The sequence below is a fragment of the Hemicordylus capensis genome, chromosome 1 (genome assembly GCF_027244095.1).
Source record: "Hemicordylus capensis ecotype Gifberg chromosome 1, rHemCap1.1.pri, whole genome shotgun sequence".
Taxonomy (NCBI): Eukaryota; Metazoa; Chordata; class Lepidosauria; order Squamata; family Cordylidae; genus Hemicordylus; species Hemicordylus capensis.
The window spans coordinates 136,383,187-136,398,044 of NC_069657.1; the positions used below are offsets into that span (position 1 = coordinate 136,383,187).

Consider the following 14,858-nt stretch of genomic DNA (forward strand, 5'->3'; position numbering starts at 1 on the left):
CAAATACGCAGTATCAACTGGATCACCTCAATCCACATGCCCACTCTAAACGGTTAATGAGGTAAACCTTAACATTTCAAAAGCCATAGGAACAGGCTTGCTGTATCACACCCAAGGTCCATCTAGTCCAATAGCAATAGCAATAGCACTTACATTTATATACCGCTCTATAGCCGGAGCTCTCTAAGCGGTTTACAATGATTTAGCATATTGCCCCCCAACATTCTGGGTACTCATTTTACCGACCTCGGAAGGATGGAAGGCTGAGTCAACCTTGAGCCCCTGGTCAGGATCGAACTTGTAACCATCTGGTTACAGGGCGGCAGTTTTACCACTGCGCCACCAGGGGCTCATTTTGCCCTGCGCCACCAGGGGCTCATTCAGTCCAGCATTCTGTTTCCCACAGTGGCCCACCAAATGCCTCTGGGAAGTCCATAGGCAAGAGGTAAGGGCATGCCCTCTCTCCTGCTGCTGCTATCTTGCAACTGGTAATCAGAGGCATCCTGCTTTGGAGCCTGGAGGTAGCTTATAGCCATTAAGACTAGTAGCCATTGACAGACCTGTCCTCCATGGATTTGTCTAAGCCTCTTTTAAAGCCATCCAATCTAGTGGCTACCACCACATCCTGTGGAAGAGAATTCCATAGATTAATTATGTGAGGTATGAAAAAGTAATCCTTTTCGTCGGTCCTAAATTTCCTGGCAATCAGTTTTATGGAATGACCCCTGGTTCTGGTGTTGTAAGAGGAAGAAACATTTGTCTCCATCCACACTATCCATGTTGGCTCCCCTTCAGCAAGGCTTGCTATTTTATGTTTAATAATTGTATCTTTAATCATGCTATACATCAATTTACCTGGAACAGACATCAAGCTAAACAGCCTGTAATTTTCTGGATTCCACCCCTACCGCAGATCCCTTTTTAGAAATTGGTGTTACTCACTGGCTATCTTCCATTCCTCTGGCAAAGGGCCTGGTTTTAGGGACAAGTTATTTTTGCTAGCATATCAGCAATTTAACATTTAAGCTCTTTAAGAACTCTCGAGGAAATGCCATCTGGCTTTGGTGATTTATTAATTTTTCCAATGTGCTCTAGATCATCATCTCTTGCCACCTGAATTTGACTCCGTTCCTCCCAGATATCAGGCATCGATATGTGCCATGTATACTTTGTTGTGAAGACAGATGATGTCATTCACCTTCTCTACAATCTCCATATCTTTCTTAAACATCCTTTTGGCTCCCTTATATCATGGTTCACTGCCTCTCTGACGCACTTCTTGCTTTTGATGTATTTAAAGTTACATCAGGAACTGCAGATAAATGGATTTTAACCCTATTGCATTCGTGGATACTGGAAACTGACACCCTGCGGATACACGAATAGTGGTTCCGTGAATAATGAAGTTCTCCTGTACTTCCTTTCCCTCACTAGTTGCTCATTCGAATGGACTTTGTCAGCATCACTGCAAGATTTAGACATTCACAAATCCAACCATTTGTGAAACTTTTTCTGTCTGAAGACCAGAAGCCCGAAGACCTATGCACCAAGGCTGGAATCAAAGTAAAAAATGGCAGCAGGTAGAGCCAAAATGGATACTGGACAATCTGGGACTAGATTTGCAGAAGCTTTTAACACAGGATCAATCAAACTAGAGAAGGTTTTCAGTACCCATTCCAAGAGAGAATTCCTATGTTTGCAATCCTGGTTTGGAGGGCTCCCTCAAGTCACAATGTTCCAGTTTTGACATAACAAATGGTAGTTTATTCAACCCAGGAAGTGTTCAATGCAGCTGAGTATGCAAGGAGAGAATGAAAGGGGAGGAGTGAAGAGGGAGCATGCCCACACATGGCTTGCTCATGATCCTCCAAACAATAGTTTGGATTGGGAATGCAACATGTGACTGCAGCTTGGGAAACAGTCATACATTCACAGACATATAAATTAGAGGGGAGACATTCTATAAATGCATACATTTTCTATTTAGATTATCAAAAAGGTTTTTAGCACAAGCTGATCAGAAATTTTAATAATGTTTTCCAAAATACAGATTTACCTGTACAGAGGTACTAGTATCTTTTTCATGTTGAAATTTTTCTTGAGAAAGTGCAAGAGCCATGTTGAAACTGAAAGTGCCCCTTATTCCACTCCAGACAATAACAGCTCCCCAACGCCAATTAAATCCATAGCCCACATGACTCAAAAAAGGGCTCAGTGCCAAAACAACCATAGCCCTGGGTAAATAAAATAAAAATAAATTAGCAAAAATATTTTAAAGATATAAGCAATGCTATAAAATAAGCCAAGTGGAAACTAAAACACACACAAGTATTTTCTGGTTAAACAATAGATTATAAATATTAAGCAATATTTTGTGAGACAAGACAGAATTTATTACTGAAAATAGCATTTCTCTTTTTTAATGGGTTCTGGTCATGTGATGGAAATTGACAGAACCACATGGAAACCACTTTGGCTTGCCATAAGGAGCTGCCTGCCTCCACATGCTTGTGATTCAAGCAATAACTGTACCATTGTCCTTTGGTAGAAGGGTTAACCAAATACTCTACAAATTCAACTTTTGTTTTAAATGGTTTGCAGATCTGAAGTATTCACTCATGTTGTCTTAAGTCCATTCTGATTTATTCTGAATGAAGATATACTTGCGTTATCAGCAAGCCCACAGATCAGAGAACTGCATACATTTCCACAAGCGTTCTTTCTATAGTTTGGTCCAAACACTATTCCTTTGCAGGTGGCATTCACTACCCAGCCAGTAGGAAGTAGACTCTAATCCAAGACTGAAGGCTGTTGCTCCCCATAGTTCAACTCAACTCACACAAGAGAGAATGGGGGTGGGGGGGTGGGGACCTAATATGCCAAAGTGGAGCTTCCTTTTTTTTTTTTGGCCTTCCACCCCCCCCCCCCAATGATATCCGAGGGTGCTATCATTAGATATCAGTATTGAAGCTGCATGGATCTACTGTAGAAAGAAGACAGCTGCATTCCTAGTTCAGATATCCTTCTGTCTGGAGATAAGTTGGTCAGAATAGGCGCAACTCATAATAAGGCACACTGAAGCAGTCACCTTTTGTAGTATATTTGGGAAATGTGGCAGATTGCCTGCCAGCTACCCCATCTCAAGCCTCACCCAGCTACCACTGCTGCCACCACCCTTCTTTTCTACCACTTACCTGTTAAATTACCACAACCATTGCCCCCACCCCGCACATGGTATGGCCTCCCTCAGCAGTATGGCCCTCCTCTTGTACTACCAGATTTGAAAAGAAGAGGGGGTAGGAACGAAGAGGAAGTGGAAGAGAGTTGCTCTAGTCCACAGCTGTCATTCTCCTCTTCCTTTTCACATCTGTTCCCTCCTCTTTTTCATTTCTGGAAATGCTGGAGAAGATAGCAGCAACAGCACCTTCCAGTGACCTCAGCAGCAATGGGAACAGCATCTTCCTCCGGTTCCTTCAAATCCTTGCTGCATTTGGTCAGCAGGGAACTAGAGTCAACCAATAGCAGCTGCTGAGAAAAATAAATGGCCCAGGGAGCTGGAAATGAGCTGGCAGAGTTGCAGCTGGTGTCTTGTTGGGGCAGAACTTGGCAAAGGGCACCTAGAAAGGAAAAGTGCCAGGTTCCCAGAGCAGCAGGTGAGAATGTCTGCTATCCTCTGCACACTTTCCTAGGAGTAAGTCTCACTGAACATGGTGGGACTTGCTGTCTCCAGACCGTAACTTCAGACTAAGGATATGCACGGAACTGGCGGGGGTGGTTCAAGGGGGGGGGTGGAATACCTTTAAGGGTGGATGAGAGTGCTCTTACCCCTCCCGCCGCATTTCCCCCACCAGTGCTGCACTGTAGAAGGGTCCAGAGGGATAGCAGCATACCTCCCTGCTGCCACTGCCTCATTGGACTGAAAGTGACCAGAAGTACCATGTGCGCCCAACTTGCACACATGCACTGGGTACTTCGGGTTACTTCTGATCCAATGGAGCAATGGAGCAGCAGGGAGGTACACTGCTGCCCCGCCAGGCCCTTTTAAAATGCAGCACCGGCAGGGGAAATGCAGCGGGAGGGGTAAGAGCACCCTCCCCCACCCTTAAAGGTAACCTCCTGCCTTCGAACCAGCCGAACCACCAATCTTTCGAACCCATTCAGAGGCCCATAAAAGGGCCTCCAAACAGGTTCGTGCACATCCCTACTTCAGACTAAAATGAAAAATCATGAAAACAACTATATTTGTTTCATTTCTTGACAGAATAGAATGAAAATTGCATGGATATAAGCTCCTTCTGAGGTCATAAGTTCTGCCAAACTACAAAGTGAGCCAGAGGTTTCTGTGAAAGAAACCAGTCTCCTCCCGCCCCCCACCATAACTTATTTCTTCACAAACTGGAATACAAATGGTAGGGATGGTAGCCCTTTCTGCAAATATAAAGCCTACTAAATTATAGATAAATAGTCCAGGATTTCTGTGCATGAACATGGCAGATTTGAAGCTTTTCCAGTTCCCTTTTGAATTGTGTAAACACAAACATTGTTCTAGATTGCCAAGACCAAGTGGGCTGATTTGGAGGTCAAAGCATCACACAGGCCTAGTCAGTAGGACTTCTTCAAAAGGATAACAGGGCAGGTGGGGGCGAGGGGTACTGGACTATTTATAAAAAATAGAACTACTGTATGAGGGGCTAACGCTGGTAGCAAAGAGGCAAAGGTATACTCAATTATGAAAGTAAAGGCAGTGTCAATGGAAACCCAGCCCCCCATACATTACCACCTACACAGAAAACCACTCCTCCTCAGAATCTGATGAGTTGTGCTATGGTCTGTTTACACCTTTGCTTATTGAACAAGTTGTTCTGCTAGCATTTTTAAGTCAGAATATCTGAGCAATGAAAAGAAAATGGTGCTTTACAGAGATAGTGGAAATTACACATGGAATGAAGATGATGTCATGTAGATGCTCTGTAAATCACCTTATAATAATATGTTTATCTAAAATAAACTGCCATGTGGGACCACCTCCTGAGATTCCTGTCTCCTAGTTTGACACTCTAATCCAGTGTTCATTGCAAGGCCTGGGAGCCAGTGGCACCATCAACACTAAGCGCAGCTCAGTGACTAATTGTTTATTAGGCCTGTGTGAAGCTTCAGCCAAAGTCAAGTAGCCCCCACTGGCACCGCATCACATCTACCACTATACACTGGTGCACTTTGCCCAACACTGCCAGGGCCCTTGGAACTCTCTTGAGCCCCAAAACCATCTTGAAAGGTGTATACACAGCACTGGGAAATACAGACCTTCCTGGAACTGTCCCCATGTTGTTCTCTGGGGAAAGCACCAAGAGGGAATGCACTTCTCAGTACTCCATGCAAACCCTCCAAGATGGTGCTATGGCTCAAGGGTCCCACCAGTGCTGTGCAAAGTGTAGCACTGTGTGAAGGTTCCTCACACTAAGGTTCTCATATTGAAGGTTTTTTTTGCCAATGTGGCCCCAAACAACGTGAAGACCATTGCTTTAATCCAGGGATTCTCAACGTTGGGTTCCCAGATGTTATTGGACTTCAACTCCCATAATCCCCAACCAAAGGCCCCTGGGGCTGGGGATTATGGGATTGAAGTCCAATAACATCTGGGGACCCAACGTTGAGAATCCCTGCTTTAATCAATACAGTGTTCTACTCTCAAGACACCACACCAGAATGCTCCACTAAAAGAGCAATTTTAGGAGACACTGAGGTCATTCTCACAACCAGCCGTATCCAGGAAGGGCTGGTTGTGAGAAGTGCCAGGATCAGGACTGATCCCAGTGCTCCTCTGCTGGGTAGCTCAGGTTTTCTTTCCATCAATTGTGGGAACCACCAGGCTTGTAGGCAAGCCCAGTGTTCCCAAGGAGGCTAGCCCACCTAAAACCTATACCTCCATTAACCTCACTGTATTGCTCACGTGGGGCATCCTGGAACTTCTGGGGGCCAGCAGGCCCCCAATCCCCGCCCCGCTTTGCTGGCTTCATGCTGACCCCACGGTAGGGTGGGGCTGTTCAAGCCCCCAGAAACAATTTAAGACCTCTAGTTAGGTTTGCTTGGAACTCTGGCCTCACCAGGTATGCAAGGAATTTTTGCTCAAGTGTGTTGCCTCTCTGGAAGCAGTTTATACTGGCTCAGGATTAGCATGATGCAGCAGATTTGACCCATCTGTGGGCTGTCTTCCCTCCTGGCATTAAATTCTCATCTATGCACAGATTTTAGCCTTGTTTAGGTCAGAGACCAGAGTTTACAAGATGAGAAGGAGGCTGTCTGGCAACAGAAACAAGACCATGGTTATAGGTGGATTGTGCATCCAGCAATCAGGATATATTGCTGACCTATCTTAATAATAATCTCAAGACAGACACTATTCATAATATTTATGCTTCTTCTCAGAGTCATAGAAATCCCTGACCTCCCCCCAGCATCTACAAGGACTGAGTAAGGGTGAAAAAAGGAAGAATAATAAATCAGTGTATCACAAATCTGCATTTATAATCACAGCATGGGAGTCTCCTATTAGGAATTTCTATAAAACCACTGCTTTGGGGAATCTCTTCTGTATCTCCACATAGAGCTTCAATCTCAATAGTGCTGAAATCTCTGTACACATTGTGGGATAGTGATACTGGTAGGTTCTGAGATTAATCTCTGAGAGTCTGTTGCAATTTTTCAACAATCTCACTCTCTGAACAAAACCTAATAAACTTAATTAGGTTATTATACATTTGATTTAAGTGACAGAGCCTTGGGTATGTTATACTGCACTCTGATTTTTTGCAGGGAAATGATGGGGGGGGCGGCATTGCTGGACAGCTGCAGAGCATAGCACAGTATGTTATTTCTCCAATTTCTGCCTTTTAATGCTTTTTTCCCTTTTTTGCCCTCTAGGAACCTAACCCCCACCCAATTCCCAGCCATTAAATTATGGTCTCATTATACACCATTTTGTTATCCACAGTAGTTGATGGGAACGGAACCATGGATAATGAGGGCCACCTGTATCATATATACTTGCTCCTCTAGACCTTACTCTTCTTTTGGCATTCCTTCCAGAAGATAGGAATCTTCTGAATACTGTGTCTGCTACAGGTATCTTATTTCCTGGTTTGAGGTTTTCTTAAATACCAGGGCCTCAGCTGTTCAGGGCTTTAGAGGTTATAACCAACATCTTGTATTTTGCCTGGAAACTTATTGGTAGCCAGTGGAGTTCTTTTACTATAGGAGTAATATGGTCTCTTTGAGATTACTCAAACCTGGCTGCTGCATTCTGCATCAACTGCAGTGTCTGACCTACATACAAAGGCAGCCCCACATAGAGCGCACTGCAGTAGTCGAATCTGGAGGTTACCTGTATATGTACCACTGTCCTAAGGTTGTTTATCTCAAGAAAGCTGGCATATCTGCTGAAGCTGATAGAAGTATCTCTGGCCACTGCCTCAACCTGAGACACTAGGGATGTGGTTTGGATCCAGAAGCACTCTGAGACTGCGTACCTTGTTCCTTCTGGGGAAGTGTGACCCCACCCAGAACTGGCAGATCAAAATTGTCTCCTGAGTTCCGACCCCACACAATAAGTACCTCTGTCTTATTTGGATTCAGTCTTAAGTCTGTTATCCCTCATCCAGCCCATCATTGCCTCCAGGCAGGCATTTAGGGAAGTTATGCCTTCTCCCAATGATGTTGACAAGGAGAAATAGATTTGGGTGTCATCAGCATACTGATAACACCTTGCACCAAATCTCCTGATGATCTCTCCCAGCAGGTTCATGTAGATATTAAAGAGCATTGGACGCAGTATGGAGCCCTGGGGGATGCCATATAAAAGTTCACATTTTGAAGAACAGTCTCCAAGGGACACCATCCGGAATCTGCCCAAGAGGTAAGAGCGGAACCACTGCAAATCAGTGCCTCCTACTCAAAACTCTCTCAGATAGTCCAGAGCGTTACTATGGTCAATAGTATTGAAAGCTGCCAAGAGTTGTGAACCGCCCCGAGACTTTGGTTTGGGGCGGAATAGAAATGTATAAAATAAATAACATAAAAAATAAATAAGAGTTCCAAAAGGACCAACAGAATCATACTTCCTCTGTCAATCCCCCGTTGGAAATCATCCATCAGGCCAAACAAGGTATTCTCCACCCCACAGCCCACCCAAAAACCAGTCTGAAATGGGTCTAGATAATCAGTTTCCTCCAAGACTGCCTGAAGCTGGGAGGCCAGGCCACCACCCTCTCAGTTACCTTGCCCAACCAGGGAAGTTTGGAGACAGGCCTACAGTTGCTTAACTTTGAATGATCCAATGCAGGCTTCTTCAGAAGAGTTCTAATGATTGCCTCCTTAAGACAGTAAGGCATCTTGCCCTCCCTCAGAGAAGCATTTATAATATCTACCAGGCCCTCTACAAACAATCCCCCTGCCATATAGTATAAGCCATGTCAGACAAGGGTCAAGAGAACAGGTGGTAGGTGGCACCGTTCCAAGCAGCTTATCCACATCATCAGGAGTCACGAATTGAAATTGATCCAGCCTAACCACATAAGAGGAGTTGCTGGACACCTCCACATTAAACTCTGCAATAATTTTGGGGTCTGAGTCTAAATCGGCTCAAATGTAACATATTTTATCCACAAAGAACTTATTAAAAACATCACAACGGGTAACTGATGGTTCCAGATTCTGATTCAAGGGAGGAGGGGCATGTACTAGGCCTCTCACAACCCTAAACAACTCGACTGGATATGAGTTTGCAGGTGCAATATGGGCAGAAAAGAATAACTTCTTTGCCGCACATATTGCTTGAGCATAGGTCTTCAAATGAACTTTATGTTGTAATCTGTCAGATTCAAGTCAAATCTTTCTTCACTTGCGCTCCAATTGTCTACCTTGCCACTTCAGCTTGCTTTGTTCTTTCCTATACCAAGGGGCCAATTTTGAAGCGGGTCAGAGAGAACACTTAGGAGCGATCATTTCTACTGCTCTGGTGAGTTTGATGTTCCAGTTCTGCACCAGGGAATAAATGGAATCACTGGCAGAGCCTAAATCCTTCCAAGGCTTCTTAGAATCCTACTGGATCCAATAACTTATTGGGTAGACCATCCTAATAGGCCCCTCACCCCTGCACAGGTGGAATGTGGTTGTGAGTCCAGATGGTGGCCCATCCATGACAACAGGCAAATCACAGGAGTCCCCACCCAAAGAACACAACCTGATCAGATCAAAATACCAGATCATGCATGTGTCCAGCAATATGCATCGGTCCCAAGACCACTTGGGATAGGCCCATAATTGTCATGAGTGCTACGAACTCTTGAGCCACCCCAGACAAATTGGGCTCAAAGTGAACATTGAAGTCCCCCATCACAATAAGCCTGGGAGACTCCAATACCAAGCCCATCAGCTCAGTTAGGGACTGTGCTGAGCAACGGGGTGACCAACAAAAGTCCCAGTTTATCCCTGGCCCCCAAACGTAAGTACACACATTTGATATGGTCAGACGCTTCGATGGGGATCCTGGTAAGGGAGATGTTATTCTTATAGACCATAGCCACTCCACCTCACTGCCCACATTCTCTCACCTGCTCATCAACAGAGTACTGCTTCTACTATAGACTGTGATGCATCCACGTGTATTATAAGTTCTTTTACTGCATCAAAATATTGAATAATTGGTTTTGGAGTTCTCATTATGAGTTCTTTCAACTCTTGGAAGGTTTTTTCATTGGAATCATTCCAAACCCTTACTATGTCCTTTTTGAGTAGTTTCCTCAGTGATGTAGTAGTTTGGACTAATCCTGGAAAGAATCTCACTAAGATGTTAAACATTCTCATTATGGTTTCCAGCTCTGATCTGGATTTTGCGGTTCCTTGTTGTTTTATTGCTGCAATCTCATCTGGGTTTGGCTTTATTCCTTCAGCAGTATGTATGTGACCAAAGTAGTTGACACTGTTGACTCCAATTTGCATCTTTTTTGGATTAAATTTCCGGTTTTTTTCTCTACACCTTTCCAAAAGTGCTTTCAGATTATCGTCATGTTCCTCTTAGGTGAAGTCATATGCTAATATACCAAGAATTACTTCCACACCTTGTAACCCTGCTAGTATTTCATGGTTTTTTTCCTGAAAAATTTCTTGAGCTGAGGAAATTCCAAAAGGTACACTGCTAGGTGGCCAGAATTGGCTTTTTAAAAGCCAAATTCTGGCTTACAGCCCACTTGACCCACGAGTATACCCCTTAGGTTCTGGCCACCCTGGTACACTGACACTGAAGTGCCAGTGACCAAATGGTGAGTTGAAAGTTATCAGTGTACTACTTCTAGCTTCAATTGCCAGTAACCAGATGGACCATCCAGTACACTAAAATATTTGGCTTTCGATAGCCTGTGAATTATATCCTCTAGTGTAGAAAGGTTGTAGTGTTCTCTCATGATGACATGATTTAAATATCTTGGGTCGAAACAAATTAGTAACTGTTCAGAATTTTTCTTCTCTGTTGCCACCATAGAGCTTACCGATTCTGTGGGCTCACTTACCTTCACTAATACTCCCATGTGTTCTATGCACGTAAGTTCTCTCTCAATTTTCTCTTTAAGTGCAATAGGAACATTTTTTGGTGCATAAATATATGATTTTATTTGGCATTGTCCTGGTACATAGCCTAAACCTGTAAACACATCTTTTAAATGCAAAGTATTCTTTAACTTTTTCCTTTGCTAATTCTGCTTGTTTTGAGTTTGCCAGTCTCATAACCTTTATCAAATTTAGTTGTTGACATGCACTTAATCCTAGAACTGCTTTTGTGGAAGTGTTCACTATGCAGAATTCAAGAGGATACACTGTTTTATTATACATACATCTCAAAGTACAGTAGAACCTCATTAACCACAGATTCATTATCCATGGATTCGTGTATATGCGTTTGAGAAAAAGACACCCAACCTCAGCATATGCCGGGGGGGGTGGGGGTGTTGGACATATCAACCTTGCATATCCGTGGGTCAGAGGTGGCAGGAAATGACCGCGGAGATCATTTTTGACCACCATTTTGTTCATGGGAACCATAAAATGGCTCCTGTGGGGCTTTTTAAAAGGAGATTTGTGGCCAATTTCCGGGCATCCCAGAGGCACAGCATGACTTGGAGGGAGAGGCAAATCATGGTAAGGAACCCCACCGCCCATGTTTCCCCCTGAAAAATCAATCAATTTCCGGCAATTTTGAAGCATTTTTGGTTGACCAGGACCCTAACCCCGCGAATACATTGACTTTAATGCCTCAATATTCACGGTTTCCATATCCATGGTACAACAGCAGAACGGAACCCCCACGAATATCGAGAGCCTCCTGTACATCTACCTAGCACATTTAATTAATTTCCTTCATATCCTGTTAAGATTGTATTCTCATCCATAAGCATTCTGTGGTACATTTCTGTTGATAGGCAGTTAACATCAGCTCCTTTAACTTGAAAGGAATCATTTTCTTATTTCTGCCTATTTTCATATCCACATTTGCCTCTTTTTCTTCCTTGTATGCCTTTGTAACTGCTGCCAGAAACAGTGCACTTGTGCTAGCTCTTGCATCAGGAGATCGCTCTCTCTCTCTCTCTCTCTCTCTCTCTCTCTCCTGAAACTCATTTACTTTTCTCTGATTTTTATTTTCTGCTATTCATACTTATGCAAAATGGTTTCTCTTTTGGCAATTGTGACAAAACCCTTCTCCATCCTGGGCATTCCTCCATTTTGCTGTGTTTTTTCCACAAACCTTTTACAACTTGTTATCTTCCCTTTCCCAGGAGTACTGCTCAAGTCTAGGAGTTTGTCTTTTTGCCTGACTGTGGCCTGGCCAGTGTTCGCTAATCTCATGCACTTCTTGGGATTTGTTCTGCAAAATTTTCATCTGCACTTGAGAACCTTCCTATGCTCTGGCTAGTTTTAATGCTTTTTCTAAAGTTCTTCTCCTGCAATTATTTCTCTTGGATCTTTTTTTGAAATGGATCCCATCAATATCCTGTACTTAATCACATCATCACTATCATGAAAAGCACAGTTTTTAGTTATTGGGTATAATTGCGTAACCCATTCACCCATGGCTTCTGTTATCCCTCGCTGCCTTTCATAAAACAATTTGTGTTGTATGGAGATTTTTTTTCTGGGTGTGCAGTGCAGTATACTTCAAACAATGCACTGCAGGCTTCTTCCTATCCTCTGCAGATAGTTTACCACTAGCTCCCCAGGCCCTGCAGATATTTGTGTTTTTTTACCAAATGTTGAGTTGGAACTGTGTAGCCTTTTGTTCTTCAGACCACTTGTCCATTTTGGGGACTGCAAAAATTAGTTCCATGAGCCACTGGGCCCAATTTTCAGCAATGCTCCCATTATCAAAGTCCATAGAAGGTACTTGCCTCGTGCCAGAGGCCGTCTCTGTTCTGTAGTGTATTGTTTTCAGCTTTCCTTCTGACACCATGTTATGTTTCTGGTCTCTCATAAACAAACACGATTTTATCTTGTGTAACAATTTCTTTACCCAGCCTCTATTACCAACTTTAGTGAAGAGTATAGTACACACTTTACTGCCCCCTCCGGTAGTCTGAGAGAACACATGCCTGATTTATTCTGTCTATTACAGTGCCTCATCTCTGCCTCCTCAACCATGCAAAACACACCAGCTGTGGCACTGGTCAGTTGTTGGCATTAATATCAAACTCTTGCAAGAACCCATGGAAGTTCTGAAACAAACTGAATGTTCTTTAGCTATTGTAATCTTTTTTTTTAAAGCAGGGAACATTATTAAGAGGCTATTCTCATGATCAGCCAGAAGCGGGCTAAGGGAGCCTAGCCCCCTTTAAGGCGAACATGAGAACCACGCTCCATGGGCAACCTCAAAGCGGGTAACCCGTTTAGGTAGCCCTCACCTAAAATGAGGTTAACGGAGCGAGCGCTCTGTTAACCGCATTTTTTTGATCGTGTATTGCCATGCCATGGCAACACATGAGGAGACCTCCGCCGGGAGGCTGCAAGCAACCTCCTGGGCTCAGAGGTCTCGCCAGCATGCCCCACGTACTCGTGCGAGGTATCCTGGAAGATAAGAACAGCCCTGCTGGATCAGGCCCAAGGCCCATCTAGTCCAGCATCCTGTTTCACACAGTGGCCCACCAGATCCTCGCAGCCCCCGATTCCTACAGCCCCCACCGGCTCCATGATGGAGCCGGCAGTCGTGTGGGTGGCTGATCCAGCTGCCCAGGGCTGCCTGGCGATCTTCTGTGGAGAGAGTGGGCTCAGCCCGCTCTCCCCACAAACCCCCTTCCAGCGAGTCTCACTGATTGTGAAACTCGCCTCTAAGTGTATTTTAAAGGTTGGTTTTAAAAAACAACCCTACAGTGCTAAAAATTCCAAAACAAACTGAGTAGGAAACATGATGTGTGGTATACCATCAACAGTAGTGATACACCAGGACTGCTATTCAACTTCAAAGGCAACCCTGACAGTATAGTGACAGGACTGCTGCAGAATGCCTAAAAACTGCCTGAAAGCAGTTTTTAGGCACTCCGCAACAGCTCCATCGCTAAACCATCAGGACTGCCTTTGAAGTGGCTCAGTAGCCCTAGTGAGTGCTGTTGACAGCAACAGTAAACTTAGCATTGTACATCATGTTGCTCACTGTTCAACCATTTTAATCTTTTAAAAAAACAGTTGCACCTTTTAATAGCAAAATGAATCTTTGCTAATGAGATGTTTAAAGATTGGTTTTAATGCAGTAAACAGTGCATACTGGTGAGCCCCTGGTGGCGCAGGGGTAAAACTGCCACCCTGTAACCAGAAGGTTACAAGTTCGATCCTGACCAGGGGCTCAAGGTTGACTCAGCCTTCCATCCTTCCGAGGTCGGTAAAATGAGTACCCAGAATGTTGGGGGCAATATGCTAAATCATTGTAAACCGCTTAGAGAGCTCTGGCTATAAAGCGGTATATAAATGTAAGTGCTATTGCTATATATTAAGCATTTAGAATATTGGGTGCATGTGTTCGGAAACAGCAAAAAATGTAGTTTCCCAACACTTGCGCATACAATGAACTAAACACGTTTGCATTTTCACACATGGTAGTGTATGCATATTGAAGTTGCACTGCAATACTCTGTATTAAAAATTATAAGGAGTGCTCACCAAGATCTCACCTTTTAAATACAGAGCATCACAGTGCATCTTCAATGTACACACACTACCATGTGACGAATGCTTATGGAAAAAAGACATGTGCATTCTAAACACGTAACAAAATATTTAAACTGCTGAAATCTAAAAGTTTTTGTTTAACCTTTAACATTGGTTAAAATACATTATTAAAATAATGTTATTATTAAAATATTAAATATTAATATTTAAAAAAAATTAGTTCCCCCCAATAAGGAACAAAGAAGTTATGGTAAGAACTAATCTGCCTATTTTCTTTTCACTATAATCTTAATTGATTATCATCTTTACAAGTTAATCCATGTCTATCTCAAACATTCATGCAACTTCCATCTTGAATTTGGGGTGAATGACATCATCACAAACTATGCCACTGAGGTGTCCCTACAACTGTACCAAACTTGGTTCAAATCGATTCTAGAATTGCAAAGTTGATAGGGATGGACACACATACACAGAAAGCTGAGTGATCTCATAAGCTTACTTTCCTTAAAGGAAAGTAGGCTAGAAATGTATCCTCCAATTGCCAAACCCCCCCACCCGAAATTGTGAAATTGCCCCCCCGCACACGCACGCACACACACACATCGAGTAGGGATGGGTACTGCTAGAGGAGAGTGCTGAATCCACTCCAGCCTGGC

The 14,858-nt window shown here is 43.6% G+C and overlaps 1 protein-coding gene across 8 annotated transcripts in view; it reads right to left on the reverse strand.

Moving 5' to 3' along the window:
- The window catches only part of LOC128338664 (sodium/hydrogen exchanger 10-like), a 241,324-nt gene that overhangs the window by 158,885 nt on the left and 67,581 nt on the right, over positions 1 to 14,858 (reverse strand). For all 8 annotated transcript variants that reach the window (XR_008312667.1, XR_008312666.1, XR_008312672.1 and 5 more), the window contains one exon: positions 2,057 to 2,234. Coding sequence is in view for 4 of the 8 variants with exons in the window: in XM_053281442.1 (XP_053137417.1) it covers positions 2,057 to 2,234 (178 nt within the window). In the remaining 4 variants the exon portion in view is untranslated. The remainder of the gene's footprint in view (positions 1 to 2,056; positions 2,235 to 14,858) is intronic.